The sequence below is a fragment of the Vipera berus genome, assembly GCF_964194415.1.
Source record: "Vipera berus genome assembly, chromosome: 3".
Lineage (NCBI taxonomy): Eukaryota > Metazoa > Chordata > Lepidosauria > Squamata > Viperidae > Vipera > Vipera berus.
In genome coordinates, this window is record NC_138204.1 from 210,818,238 (window position 1) to 210,834,360 (window position 16,123).

Sequence of the window (16,123 nt, forward strand, 5' to 3'; positions counted from 1 at the left end):
GGCTACTTGTATGGGAAACCTGGGCTCACAAATGTGAAGGAAAAATAGTTTATTTTTTTTTGCAAACACTAAACATTATAACAAGAAGTGACAATTTTCAGTAGCTGGAATTCTTCCTTTTTCTGTCCCTCCCCTGTGGCTCATCCTTTTTTGAGCCCTCTGTTCTTTGCCTTCCAATTTGAAATGGTGGGAAATTAATAGACATCTCTAGTCTTGGAGGGGTTCAGAGACCACAAAAAGGTGGATCCAAAGGCCACAGTTTGCCACCTCTAATTTGTTGCAAGAACCTTTCCTTGGTATTTAAAAACTAGGGTTAGGGTTAGTGGTTAGCTGAACCTCCCCTTGCGAATAGCAGATTTGTTTGCTTCTGTGGTCCCAAGTCCTGTGATGTTTGCATTTTATGAAAGGACGAATCCCATTTCCCCAAAGTAACCTGTGTTTACCAAAATAACTTTGTGGGGTGGGGTTCCCCTTCTAGCTGAAACTATAAAAAGACAAGCTAATTTCTCTCATGGCCACAAGCAACAAATCCCTTCGGTGTTCTAGCATCAAGCTGAGAATGCTGTATGTATACGCCACCTTCAGCAACATTAAACGTAGACCTATTTTGGAAGGAAAAATAAAGTTAGGGTTTATTTTTAAATGATCTTATGACGCATTCTTATTTTTTATTTTTTTGCTACACAGGTAGTCCTTGACTTGCGAGCACAATGGAGTCCAAAATTTCCATTGCTAAGCAAGACAGGTGTCAAGTGGGTTTTGCCCCATTTTATACAACCTGTCTTGCCACAGTTCCTTGCAATTGTTAAGTTGCTAACATGGTTTTTAATTGAATCTGGCTTCTCTGGGGACTTTGCAAAAAGTGATCACATGACCCAGGGACATGCAACCGTCATAAATACAGGCTAGTTGCCCAACACCCATATTTTGAGCATGTGGTCTTGGGGATGCTCCAATAATTTGAAGTGTGAAAAAATGTTTGTAAGTCACTTTTGTCAGTAACATTGTAATTTTGAACAGTCACTAAGCAAAGAAGTTGTAAAAAAAAACAAACTACCTGTAACTCTGGTCACAGGATAGAAAGCAGCCAAGAAGGCTCCACCCCCATTTGCACTACTCAGGTGACCCCGAGGACACAGGTAAGCCTCCAAGTGGCCTCAACAACCCTCTAAAAGAATGCAAATGACCAGCTGTCTGCAAGGAGTATAAATCCTTCCATTCCCCCACCACCCAGTCAGAGCTGAAGAAGCTTCTTGGATGAGAAGCAAAATGTCTTCAAAGAAACAAGAAAGTCCAGTTGCCTCTTGAAAAAGCACTTTTGGGAATACTTTCTAATATTACTTTTGAACTTCTCTTTTGTATTACCATTGAGGTCATCTGTCAAGGACTACTTCTATCTTCAGTTTCTGGAAGAGCTACTCAACCTAAACATCTGTGGAAAGCATCCAGAGAAAGAAAAATTTTAGGGAATATTAAAACAGCAGAATAAAAAGGTAAAGGTAAAGGTTCCCCCGCACATGCGTGCTAGTCGTTTCCGACTCTAGGGGCCGGTGCTCATCTCCGTTTCAAAGCCGAAGAGCCAGCGCTTGTCCGAGGACATCTCTGTGGTCATGTGGCCGGCATGACTAGACGCCAAAGGCGCACAGAACGCTGTTACCTTCCCACCGTAGTGGTCCCTATTTGTCTACTTGCATTTTTACATGCTTTCGAACTGCTAGGTTGGCAGAAGCTGGGACGAGTAACAGGCGCTCAGTCTGCTTCGCGGCACTCGGGATTTGACCCGCCAAACTGCCGACCTTTTGATCGACAGGCTCAGCGTCCTAACCCACTGAGCCACCGCGTCCCTAAAAACAGCAGAATATATTTCCCCAAAAGAATTTAAAGGAAGAAACCAACACACACACACACACAAGTCTCTCTGCCCCAAACAGAAACTAGGTCTCTAGAAATGCAGATGTGATAATCTTATCAGAAAGATTGGAGCCAGGAAGCTGGGATTAGAAAGACAAAGATCTCTAGAATCAACCATTCCTCACACCAAAAACCTAACAGTCATCAGCCACAGCTCCAGGGAAGCAGGATATGACCTTTGGGACATAATAGGATTAATCCACCACCATCAGAATACCAGAAAGACACAGACTCAGGTCAAAGTTCATGCCACAGGAACAACTCCAAACAAAAGCTCAAGAAGTTATAAAAACCCACCACTCCTTACTACATGTGGTCAGTCTTTTCCAGAGCCATCTTTCTGTCTGGCTCTCTTCTTCACTAAACTACAACCTTCTTTTTAAAGCAGTCTCCATTTTGATTATTCCCAGCTTGGACTGGACCCTGATGAAGATTTTTTTTTCAACACATCTCAGCTAGGCCAATGAGACACTTGTAGCACTGCTGATGGATTCAGCATAGAAACTTGGCACATCCATAACAAACTATTATACACCGCCCACAATAGAGATGTTAGTTTTTCTCATCCCTATTAACCTCCAGGCTGAGAAATTTAAAAGGGAGCATGTTAACTTGCTTTTCCAAAAGGGCCCTGGGAATTCGCCCCTTTAATGAGCAACCTTTAATGAGCAACCCACTCCAGTATCTTTGCCATGAAAACCCTATGGACAGTACCAAAAGGCAAAACGATATGACGCTGGAAGATGAGCCCCTCAGGTCGGAAGGCGTCCAATATGCTACTGGGGAAGAGCAGAGGGCTAGTACTAGTAGCGCCAGAAAGAATGAAGCGACTGGGCCAAAGCCGAAAGGACGCTCAGCTGTGGATATGTCTGGTGGTGAAAGGAAAGTCCGATGCTGTAAAGATTTTTTCTCCATAGGAACCTGGAATGTAAGATCCATGAATCAAGGAAAGCTGGACGTGGTCAAACAAGAGATGACAAGACTAAACATTGACATCTTAGGTATCAGCGAACTAAAATGGACAGGAATGGGTGAATTTAATTCAGATGACCATCAGGTATACTACTGCGGGCAAGAATCCCTCAGAAGAAATGGAGTAGCCTTCATAGTCAATAAAAAAATAGGAAAAGCAATACTGGGATACAATCCTCAAAATGACAGAATGATCTCAGTTCGAATCCAAGGCAAACCATTCAATATCACAGTAGTCCAAGTCTATGCCCCAACCACCGGTGCTGAAGAGGATGAAATTGACCGGTTCTACGAAGCCCTACAGCACCTTATAGAACTAACACCAAAAAATGATGTCCTTATCATCATGGGGGATTGGAATGCTAAAGTAGGAAGCCAAAAGATAACTGGAATAACAGGCAAGTTTGGCCTTGGAGTACAAAATGAAGCAGGGCACAGGCTGATAGAATTTTGTCAAGAGAATACGATGGTCATAGCAAACACTCTTTTCCAACAACCCAAGAGACGGCTCTACACATGGACATCACCAGACGGTCAACACAGAAATCAGATTGACTATATGCTCTGCAGCCAAAGATGGAGAAGCTCTATACAGTCAGTAAAAACAAGACCAGGAGCTGACTGTGGCTCAGACCATGAGCTTCTTGTTGCAAAGTTTAAGCTTAAATTAAAGAAAGTAGGGAAAAGCGCTAGGCCAGTCAGGTATGAATTAAATCATATCCCTGTTGAATATACAGTAGAGGTGACAAATAGATTTAAGGAATTAGATCTGATAGACAGAGTGCCTGAAGAACTATGGACAGAGGTTCGTGACATTGTACAACAGGTAGCAACCAAAACCATCCCAAAGAAAAAGAAATGCAAGAAAGCAAAATGGCTGTCTGAGGAAGCTTTGCAAATAGCTGAGGAAAGGAGGGAAGCGAAAGGCAAGGGAGAAAAACATAGATATGCCCAATTGAATGCAGAATTCCAAAGAATAGCTAGAAGAGATAAGAATGCCTTCTTAAATGAACAATGCAAAGAAATAGAAGAAAACAATAGAATAGGGAGGACCAGAGATCTTTTCAAGAAAATTGGAGAGATGAAGGGAACGTTTAATGCAAAAATGGGCATGATAAAGGACCAAAATGGCAGGGACCTAACAGAGGCAGAAGAGATTAAGAAGAGGTGGCAAAATTACACAGAAGAACTATACAAGAATGAGCTTAACGTCCCTGATAATCACAATGAGGTGGTCACTGACCTCGAGCCAGACATCCTAGAATGTGAAGTGAAGTGGGCCTTAGAAAAGCTGAGCAACAACAAAGCTAGTGGAGGTGACAGTATTCCAGCTGAGCTATTCAAAATCTTAAAAGACAGTGCAGTAAAAGTGCTACACTCAATTTGCCAGCAAATTTGGAAAACTCAACAGTGGCCACAGGATTGGAAAAGATCAGTTTACATTCCAATTCCAAAGAAAGGCAGTGCCAAAGAATGTTCAAACTATCGCACCATTGCACTCATTTCTCATGCTAGTAAAGTCATGCTTAAAATCCTACAAGCTAGACTTCAGCAGTATGTGGATCGAGAACTACCAGAAGTACAGGCAGGATTTCGAAGAGGCAGAGGAACTAGAGATCAAATTGCCAACATACGCTGGATCATGGAGAAAGCTAGGGAGTTCCAGAAAAACATCTACTTCTGCTTCATTGACTATGCTAAAGCCTTTGATTGTGTGGATCATAACAAACTGTGGCAAGTTCTTAAAGAGATGGGAGTACCAGACCATCTTATTTGTCTCTTGAGAAACCTATATGCGGGTCAAGAAGCAACAGTGAGAACTGGACACGGAACCACTGATTGGTTCAAAATTGGGAAAGGAGTCCGGCAAGGCTGTATACTGTCGCCCTACCTATTTAACTTATATGCAGAGCACATCATGAGAAAGGCAGGGCTAGATGAATCAAAAGTTGGAATTAAGATTGCCGGAAGAAATATCAACAACCTAAGATACGCAGATGATACCACTCTAATGGCAGAAAGTGAAGAAGAACTAAAGAGCCTCTTGTTGCAGGTGAAGAAGGAGAGTGCAAAACTTGGGTTGAAACTTAACATTAAGAAAACCAAGATCATGGCATCTGGCCCTCTCAATTCCTGGCAAATAGATGGGGAAGAAATGGAAGTAGTGACAGATTTTATTTTCCTGGGCTCCAAGATCACTGCAGATGGGGACTGTAGCCAAGAAATTAAAAGACGCTTGCTCCTGGGGAGGAAAGCCATGGCAAATCTAGACAGCACACTAAAAAGCAGAGACATCACCCTGTCAACAAAAGTGCGTATAGTCAAGGCTATGGTCTTCCCAGTTGCAATGTATGGCAGTGAAAGTTGGACCATATGAAAGGCTGAGCGCCAAAGAATTGAGGCCTTTGAACTATGGTGCTGGAGAAGACTCCTGCGAGTCCCTTGGACTGCAAGGCGATCAAACCGGTCAGTCCTAGAGGAGATCAATCCTGACTGCTCTTTAGAAGGCCAGATCCTGAAGCTAAAACTCAAATACTTTGGCCACCTAATGAGAAGGAAGGACTCACTGGAGAAGAGCCTAATGCTGGGAAAGATCGAGGGCAATAGAAGAAGGGGACGACAGAGAATGAGGTGGCTGGATGGAGTCACTGAAGCAGTAGGCGTGAGCTTAAATGGACTCCAGAAGATGGTAGAGGACAGGAAGGCCTGGAGGAATGTTGTCCATAGGGTCGCGATGGGTCGGACACGACTTCGCAGCTAACAACAACAATGAGCAAATAACTTCTAGTTGAATGGAAACAGATCAAAGTATCTAGTGCCTACGACACCCAAACAGCTGGCAGGATTGCAGAAATACTTTTCCCAGATTCTCCTCTATTCCTTTGGCGTGAGCTAAAATGAGGAGGTTTTTCATAGACTTCAAAGCATTGGAAAGATGCAATACGGTCAGGAAAGGAAAAACCATTCGGAGACATGGTAAACAGACAAAGGTCTTTAAAGAAGCCCCAGACTTGTGTGGGTTTTTGTTTCTCGGTATCTGAGAAACAACTCGATAAATCACTAGATAAATAGATACATAATAACCATCCAGTTTCTGACAGGGCACGGATTCTGGAATTGTGGGTGGCTGAGCGGGAGAGGAAGGGTGGAAGGAATATTAAAGTCAAGCATTGTTTTCAAAAGATCGTTCATTTTCCCTCAACTAACCATAAAAACAACTGCTGAAGTGGGCGCAGATTTATTTATTTCTTTATTTCTCATTTTCTAAAAGAAGCTATTATATATCAGCTCAAAAAAGAATATTTTTGATCTCCGTTCTTGATCTATGAAATTCTTTTTTTTTTCTGCAACTGAGACAGCAATAAAGCTGCTAATGGAGAGTCCTTTGCAACAGAAAGAAATGTGGGTGACTCTGAGTTGTATGTCTTGATTTTCCATGTTCTCTGGTTGCATGCGTGTATAGTGTAACTCAAGGAGCCTCCAGACCAATTATTCCCCAAACACTACACATGGGAAAACATCCTCTCTGTATTTTTTTCTCATTTGTAACATTTCCCAGTTGTCCACAGGCACAGCAACGTGTGGCATTAAAAGCCATATTTCAAAGCGCCACGATAAAAACTGAAGCATCTAAATCAGAAATATGGCAGCCACAGCAGCCACAACACTAATCGTAAGTCATGGTGGAACTAAATAACTCTGATAGCAAAAACCGTTGAACTGCAACCAATAGCAATATCAAGCACTGTCAAAAGCTGAAGGTGATAAATTAACAGAGGCAAAGCAATCCACAGCAGGCTATGTATATAAACCCACACACAAATAAACCCCTATCCATACATACGTACACACACATATATAAAATAAAGTTGGAAGGGACTTTGGAGGTTATGTAGTCCAAACCTCTGCTCAGGCATGAAACCCTATGCCCATGGTGGCGAACTTATAGCATGCGTGCCACAGGTGGCACGCAGAGCCCTCTCTGTGGGCACGCACGCCCTCGCCCCAGTCCTAGGCCTTCAGCTGGGTTTTATAAACCCTTTTTGCTTTAGGCCTCCACTGCCGTGTGCAAAAAAATGAAAAAAAGGTTCAATCAATCAATCAATTTCAACTTCACGCAGGAAAAAATAAGATCTTGCAAAGTTGGAATTGATTGATTGAACTTTTTAGTCCAACCCAGTCTGCCGCTACCACTGCAGCCATGCCTACCCAATGGGCCACGCCCACTCAATTGGCCACACCCACCCAAAGAGCCACGCCCATCCGGCACCCGATGATACATAAGTGGGTTTTGGGTTGCAGTTTGGGCACTCGGTCTCTAAAAGGTTTGCCATCACTGCCCTATACCATTTCAGACAAATGGCTGTCCAGTCTCTTCCTAAAAACGTCCAGTTTTAGAGCAACCACAGCTTCTGGAGGCAGGTTGTTCCACGGGTTATTTGTTCTAACTGTCAGGAAATTTCTCCTTAGTTCTAGGCTGCTTCTCTCCTTGATCAGTTTCCATCCATTGCTTCTTCTCCTGCCTTCAGGTGCTTTGGAGAATAGCTTCAGTCTCTCCTCTTTGTGGCAGCCCCTGAGATATTGCAACACTGCTATCATGTCACCCCTCATCCTTCTCTTTATTAAACTAGACCTAGCCAATTCCAGCAACCGTTCCTTATACGTTTTAGCCTCCAGTCCCCTAATGATCTTTGTTACTCTTCTCTGTACTCTTTCCAGAGTCGCAACATATTTTTTACATCATGGTGACCAAAACTGGATGCAGTACTCCAGGTGTGGCCTTACCAAGGCATTGTAAAGTGGTATTAATACTTCACGTGTACACACACACACAGAGAGACATACATACACACAGAGAGATGAGTCTGAGCACACATACCAGTAGTCCTTGACTTACAACAGTTCATTTGGTGACTTTTCAAACTCACAACAACACAGAAAAAAGTGACTTATGATCATTTTTCACCCTTACCACCCCTGTACCAGCTCCATGATCACGTGATCAAAATTCGGATGCTTGGCAACCGTCTCATATTTACGACAGTCGCAGTCTCCCGGGGTCACGTGATCCCCTTTTGCGACCTTCTGACAAGCAGAGTCCATGGGGAAGCCGGATTCCCTTAACCAACCCTGTTCCTGACTTAACAGCTGCAGTGATTCACTTAACAACCATAGAAAGACAGGTCATAAAATGGGGAAAAGTTCACAACCAATGTTTCAGTTAGCAACAGAAATTTGGGCCTCAACGGTGGTCATAGGTTGAGGACTACCTGTATTACCTGGCTTTGGTGGAGACAATATTAAATCATTTCTCATATTCAGGAAGTAATGGACCAGATTTGGGTTTTTTTTGTTTTTTTCACTCAGTCCCATAAAAACAAAATGAATGCTATACCACAAGACATATTCAGATTTTGATCAATGTTAAATTAAAAGACACTTGCTCCTGGGGAGGAAAGCCATGGCAAATCTAGACAGCACACTAAAAAGCAGAGACATCATCCTGCCAACAAAAGTGTGTATAGTCAAGACTATGGTCTTCCCAGTTGCAATGTATGGCAGTGAAAGTTGGACCATAAGAAAGGCTGAGCACCAAAGAATTGAGGCCTTTGAACTGTGGTGCTGGAGAAGACTCCTGCGAGTCCCTTGGACTGCAAGGCGATCAAACTGGTCATCCTAGAGGAGATCAACCCTGACTGCTCTTTAGAAGACCAGGTTCTGAAGTTGAAACTCAAATACTTTGGCCACCTAATGAGAAGGAAGGACTCACTGGAGAAGAGCCTAACGCTGGGAAAGGCTGAGGGCAAGAGAAGAAGGGGACGACAGAGAATGAGGTGGCTGGATGGAGTCACTGAAGCAGTAAGCGTGAGCCTAGATGGACTCCAGAAGATGGTAGAGGACAGGAAGGCCTGGAGGAACGTGGTCCATGGGGTCATGATAGGTTGGACATGACTTCGCAGCTAACAACAACAACAATGTCACTGAAGGCAAAGGCAGTTCAGAGGGAGGACATCATTTCTTGAAAGAAAGGGATTATTCCAAAGCAATGACTATAATATCATTAAGGATTTTTTTTTTCAAAAAAGCTGCAAATCTTTTTGGGAGAAAAAGATAAACAGCTAAGTCTTGTGGTATTGCATCCAGGCTGCATTACAAGTACAGTTATCATTATTTTTGACAGAATCCTTGTGTGAGAGGACAGAAAATAGTTTTCCTTTCATCTGGAATGCCAGGTGTCCCCCTAGAAGGTTATTGTTTTCCTCCTTTCAAGTTGTAAACTCCAACAGAGAGTGTGATGCATGATCACAGCAAAGTGTGACATCGATCAAATGAAAATGTCAACCAGACTCAACATTGTGTAACATGTGGAGATTTTCACATAGCTTGAAAAGTAGGAAGCCTCGCCTTTGGGTAGAAGTAAGCAAGAGTGGTGGGATTCAAATACACGAACCACCAGGTCTCTGTGTGGACACCGCTTCCAGAAGTCCATTCTTAGCCTGTGCCTCTGAGGCCCAGAACGGACTTCTGGAAGTGGCATCCATGCACTTCCAGCAGGCCATTCTGGGCCTCGGAGGCCTCTTCCAGGCCTCTGAGACCCAGAACGGATTTCCAGAAGTGGCATCCACGCATTTCCAGTGGGCTGTTCTGGACCTGGGAGGCCTCCTCCAGGCCTCTGAGGCCCAGAACAGACTTCTGGAAGCGGCATCCATTCACGTCCGGAGGGTCGTTCTGGGCCTTGAGAAAAAGAGCTAGAGCTTCAGCCAGTTCACCAAGCTCAACAAAAATTAGCTACTGGTTCTGCCAAACTGGTGTGATCTGGCTGAATCCCACTACTGCTAAAGAGTTCAGGACATGAACCCTGAATTTTAACTAACATAAATAACCACGCAGCTTTAAAACAACCAATGTGCTGCCCTATGGAGAGTAATAAGGGTCATCAGCTAGCCAGACAATCCAACTTAATCACTATAAAGAATGCAAAGGGCATATAAAACAAAATCAGATTCAAGACTTATCAGCTTTTAAAAATACCAGGCAAAGATATTAACTTTGATTAAAATGAAAAACCCCACGATAACTGGATAACATGCTGTTCAAGTAATATTTGATGAATTGTCCACCTGTTGATCACTCAATTAAACTGAACGGAACATTGATCAAAAGCACAGAACATGCCATATAAGAGGATGAACATCTGCAAATACACACATACACTCACACTTATTATTATTTTTTAATCCTTCCCTTATTGGCAGCCTGTCAAACCACAAACCATTAGTGCATTGAGGAAAACAGTTGTCCAAGTACAGTAGAACTGTTAGTCTGTCAATCAACTGCTTAGCTGCAGAATATCCAGGATCTAACCTGGAGATAGATGTCTCTTCCACTGGTCGCCATTAATTAGGAGACTTCTACAGTGTGTAGACTGAGTCCCAAAAAGCAAGCTAATTGCCACAGATTTGGTGGAGCTGCATGGTTGTTCATCCATGGTATCAAGGTGGTTTGCAGGGTGGGGTCAAAACAATCAAGCCAGTGGCTACGTTGGTGTGAACAAAGCCCCACCTACTTTTTATGTGCTACGTTAATTTTAACCAAAAAGTTAAGACACAGCACAGAGAAAAACTAAGCGGAACTTCAATCGTATCATTGCAGCTACCATATTGACTTTGTAAGTATAGCTGATAGATGCCCCTAAATGATGTAAAGGCTCGATGTGTGTGTGTGTGTGTGTGTCTGTGTGTGTGTCTGTGTCTGTGTGTGTGTTATTGGCTCTTCTAAATGCAACACCAAAGATCTCATCTTCAAAAAAACAACAGTAAAGGTTGTCTTATTTTATCTTCAGATCTCCATTCCAAACTTCTAATTTCATGCATACTTTACCCAAACGGAAGCATCTGAGCAAACACACTGCAGGATCCTACTTGTGTTATTGTTCAACTGTCACTCTATCATATTAGTGCTTATTCCTTTTTGAAGACAAAAAATAAATAAAAATTACAACGTTCTCCATAAAAATGATCAATGGATAATATTGAAAGTGAACACTCATGAAGATTATCCTTCAGCCAACTTAACTCTCAGGCCCTAAATCTGGCCAATATTTTGTTCAGTGCCTTGCAAAGAAGATTTTCTCAAACTTTATCCTGGTGAAATCTTAAAAGGACAGGAAAGAAAGTTAAGTTGGGTTCTCCCAGTTCAGAATGCCAATGACTAGTGGCACATTTCTCTCCAAACTTTGATGCAAAAGACATCAGTTTGTCCCAGAGGTGTTTTTTTTCCCCTCTTTGAAAATGTTTTGCTTCCCATCCAAGAAGCTTCTTCAGTTCTAACTAAAGTCACAGCTGAAGAAGCTTCTTGGGTGAGAAGCAAAACATTTTCAAAGAAAAAAAGAAAATCCAGTGGCCTTTTGGAGACAACTCTGACCTGGCTGATTGATAATCTCCATAGACAACACTTCAGTTTGTTTCCCTATAGAAAGGAAACTCAGCATAAATAACCAAGGCGTGAATCTTGCAACACACTTACTAAGGGCTGGTTTAATTTTGCGGGTGAGGCCTTTGAGAACACGGCCCCCTTTCCCGCACTGAGAGCGAGTTAAAATTCATAGGCTTACTCTTTATTAAACCAACCCATTCACCTTCTACAGCTTCTCGGTGGCTAGTCCCTGGTTTATTTACTTACTCTCGCAAAGCCTTCTTCTCAGCTTCTCCCGTATCTTATCAATAGCGTTGTAATCAGAGACATGGAAGACGTGGGCCGATTTTGGCTCAGAAGCAATTTCATCCAATTCTTCCTTAAGGGCATCTCCGACCCCCACTGCAAAAATCCGGATGCCGGCCTTGTGCGCTGCCGAGGCAGGACTCAAGACAAAATCCTGGCTCCTGCCGTCCGTCAGGAGGATCGCTACTTTCTTGATGGCTTCATTGTCTGGCCTCCCGCCGGCCTGTGCGGAAAAGCTGTAACTATTGATGTACTGCAGGGCATCGCCAGTGTTCGTGTTCCCCCCAAGGTATTTGATGCCCTTGGCAGCTTTTTTGACCTCTTGTCGAGTCCCATAACTCCCCAGGTCAAACTCAGTAGTTGGGTTGTCACTGTAGCGGACGACCCCAACGCGGGTTTTGTCTGGTCCAATCTCAAACGTGTCCACTAGGTGGGCTATCCATTGGCGGACCTTCTCAAAATCTTCTTTGCCCACGCTGGAGGAAGTGTCCAGCAGGAAGATCAGATCGTAGTGGACGTTCTTACATCCTGCAAGGGAAACGGGAGAAGCCCCTGAGGCAAGGGAGAGGAAGAGAGCCAGGAGAACAGCAACATTCATAGACATCTCTGTCCAACATAGCAAAGTCTACCTGAGCAAAGGACTTAGCAAACCTCTGTTTCTCCAAAGCATGGAACATTTTTCACCTGGCGGATCCTCTCTCTCTCTCTCTCTCTCCCTGCTAAATCGTTTCTTACAGGGTCTGCCTTAATTGCGGTTTCTAAACCTAGTTCCGAATGCAGCTTTTTGGCTGTGGTTTGCAAACTTCGTCTCCCCCACCTTCTCTCTCCCTTGCGCCGGCGGCTGTCTTGGCTCAGCCCCTTTTTGTCTACTCTGTTTGCATGTCTATCAGGCAACTTTTTAAAAAAAAAGAAAGAAAGAAACTCCCAACAGACTAAGCTCTGTTCTCCCGCCTTCCTTTCCAGCTTTAACGCCACAAGCTGAAAAATGCCTGGGCATATCAGATTGTCTGCCTTCAACCCAGTCTCGCTCTTTGCACAGTTCTACCTATTCTCTCTTAACCAGTGCCATTATATTTTATTAATCATTAGTCTGGAGAAGGGTTTTCTTTAACGCCAGGGAAAAGGTTTCACGAAAGGAGATGGGAGCAAAACCTGACATTGTAGGGGATTCCCTGAGAACAAAACGTTCACAATTGTTATTTTACCAAAGGAAGCCTCTCTCTCCCTCTGTGTGCAAGCTCATATAAAGTAGGCAAACATGGGTTTACAGACTATGTCCTCAGAAGCGAGTCTTTAAAGAAAATAGATCGTAGATTTAGCTGGGTGTGAATTCCATTTCTACTGAATCAGAATCAGAATAGAGCTATAAGGGGACCTTGGAGGTCATCTAGTCCAACCCCCTGCTCAAGCAGGAGACCTTATACCATTTCAGACAAGCGGCTGTCCAGTCTCTTCTTAAAAACCTCCGGTAATGAAGTACCCACAATGTCTGAAGGCCAGCTGTTCCAATGGTTAATTGTCCTCAATGCTAGGAAGTTTCTCCTTAATTCCAGGTTGCTTCTCTCCTTGATTAGTTGCCATCTGTTGTTTCTTGTCTTCTGGTGCTTTGTAAAATAAATTGATCCCCTCTTCTTTGTGGCAGCCCCTCAAATATTGGAATGCTGCTATCATGGCACCCCCAGTCATTCTTTTCTCTATTTTTTATTTTTATTTTAATTCCATTTATATCCCGCCCTTCTCCGAAGACTCAGGGCGGCTTACAAGCTTAGCTAGACTGGCCAGTCCCAAATACTGCAACTGTTCTTCATATGTTTTAGTCTCCAGGCCTTTAATCATCTTAGTTGCTCTTCTATGCATTTTTTCCCAAAGTCTCAACATCTTGTTTTCTAATGTGGTGACCAAAATTGGATGCAGTATTCTAGGCGTGGCCTTACTAAGGCTCTTTTATGACTTGTGGACTTTAACTCCCAGAATTCCTGAGCCAGCATGGCTCAGCTTGGAAACCTCTCCCTTTCCCCTCAGCATGGCTGGCTCAGGAATTCTGGGAGTTGAAGTCCACGAGTCACAAAGTAGCCTAGGCCTAGGCCAGGGGTAGGCAACCTTGGCTCTTTTATGACTCATGGACTTCAACTCCCAGAATTCCTCAGCCAGCGTGAGGGAACGATGACTCGTGGACTTCAACTCCCAGAATTCCTGAGCCAGCATGGCTCAGCTTGGAAACCTTTGCCTTTTCCCTCAGCGTGGCTGGCTCAGGAATTCTGGGAGTTGAAGTCCACGAGTCATAAAAGAGCCAAATTGCCTACCCCTGTTCTAGGCCTTCTAGACTGGTTGGTAAGTCCTGATAGAAAAGTTGCTTTTGAAGTACAGATAGTCCTCAACTTACAATTATTTGCTTAGTGACCATTTGAAGTTACAACAGCGCTGAAAATGTAACCCATGACCATTTTTCACATTTACAGCTGATGTAGCATCCCCGTGGTCATATGATCACAACTCGGACGCTTGGCAACCAACTCATATTTTTGACGGTTGCAATGTCCTGGAGTCATGGGATCACTTTTTGTGACCTTCTGACAAACAGAGTTAATGGGGAAGCCAGACTCACACTAAACAACCATGTTACTAACCTAACCACTGCAGTGATCCACTTAACAGCTGTAGCAAGAAAGGTCGTAAAATGAGGCAAAACCCACTTAACAACATAAATTTTGGGCTCAGTTGTGGTCGTAAGTTGAGACTACCTGTGTAGGTGTTCTTTTCACCGGACATCTCTTTGACCGGATCTTTGAATTATTCTATTTTATTTGTCTTTTGTTTTATACTGCCCAAAAATCAGGCAGCCCATTTAAATAAAGAAGTATAGCAGGATGAAAGTTTTATCACATTTGACGAAGTCTGGCTAGTGATGACTGAGATTGTGCATATCCTTCGCCTCTATATGTATCAAAGGTTAAAGTGAACAATTTTAGTCATTCCCAAAAATGCTTCAACAATTGCATGGAGGCCCAGGGTTGTGTAGCTTTTACGTGAGAGCTACAATGGTATTCGCACACAGAGTTCTAAAGCAAGTCTTGTCACGTTAAGTGGAGTTATTCCTCAGCTATTCATGAGAGAGGCCTCGCTGAAGATCTCACTTTGAGCAACAACTACTGGAAGAATTTGGCAGGCTGTGAAATGGGCCTGAAAAACCATTTGACCAAATCATCCTTTACAAAACAACCCTTCGAACCGAATCGCTGAAGGAATCTGATGTGCCGAATGCACTCCGTCAAATCAGTTTGGATATTGGTTTGATTCAAACACCGGTATTTTGGAATGATTTAGTAAGGAGGCCGCCACACCGAGCTACACACAGTATGGGGTTGGACTGGATGGCCTCCAAGGTCCCTTTCCAACTCCACTGAAGTGGGAAGCTATTCTCCGTTTTTAAGCGGCAGAGACCCTCTTTCACTCGGCTCCTGTAAGCGGGATTTATGAAAAAATGAAATGAAATTTAATTTATGAAAAACAACAAACCGGTTTTTTTTCCATGTTTCCGATCTAAGTAAGGCATATCTTGTTTTCTCAAGAGCAATAAATAATGGCGAGGCCACTCAGTTGGTCCTTGATTTATAGCCACAATTGAACCCAACCTTTCTGTTGTTAAGTGGAACAGTTGTTAAATGACTTTTGCCCCATTTTCAGACTTTTCTGGCCACCGGTGTTAAGGGAATCACTGCAGTTGTTAAGTTAGGAAAATGACTGTTAAGTGAATCTGGCTTCCCCAATGACTTTGCTTGTCGGAGGGTCACAGAAGGGGATCACGTGACCCCGGGGACACTGCAACCGTCATAAGTGCGTGCCAGTTGCCAAGCGTCTGAATTTTGATCATGTGACCCTGGGGATGCTGCAACACTGTTAAAGATGGTCATAGATCACTTTTTCCAGTGCTGCTGTAACTTCGAACAGTCACTAAATGAATTGTTGTAAATTGAGGACCACCTGTATAGGTAAAATAATCTTAAGTGGTGGAGAAAACTCCCAATCATATTGCCCGCTGTAATTTTCAGAGCTCCTTTTTAAAGATCCCCTCTCAAATGAACATTTCTTGCAAACAATACCTGCCCTGTGAGCTGTAATCTTCTCTCCACCCCAGAGAAGAATGAGCGCCAAGATGGCAACGATCACGTATCTTCCTACAAAAGGCATCTCCGCTTACATCCCAGGGATAACACAACTTTTTTTTTTATTCTCCCCTTTAGTATATGGAATTCTTCTGCAGATGCATGCCTGAGAAAAGGAGATTTAAAAGAGAGAGAGAGAAAACAAAAACATGAGAATAATGTAACTGACATTCTTCAACTAAGAAATCACCATTTTAATAGGGTAGCACCAAGAAGATAAAGGGGGTATCAGATCTGATTCTCCAAAGGTACATGATTTCCCTTGGTTTCCCTTTGCCCTGACTTTTTTTTTGAAGGACTCTCAGTATATTCTGTTACACTGAGAGACATCTCAGACATTTTCAAATTGAACAATT

At 43.2% G+C, this 16,123-nt stretch overlaps 1 protein-coding gene across 1 annotated transcript in view; it reads right to left on the bottom strand.

Moving 5' to 3' along the window:
- The window catches only part of COL22A1 (collagen type XXII alpha 1 chain), a gene marked incomplete at both ends in the record, with an annotated part of 165,547 nt that extends 149,755 nt beyond the window's left edge, over positions 1 to 15,792 (bottom strand). The window contains 2 exons of the mRNA XM_081324712.1: positions 11,566 to 12,132; positions 15,705 to 15,792. Coding sequence (XP_081180838.1) covers positions 11,566 to 12,132; positions 15,705 to 15,792 — 655 coding nt within the window. The remainder of the gene's footprint in view (positions 1 to 11,565; positions 12,133 to 15,704) is intronic.
- Positions 15,793 to 16,123: the final 331 nt, after the last annotated feature.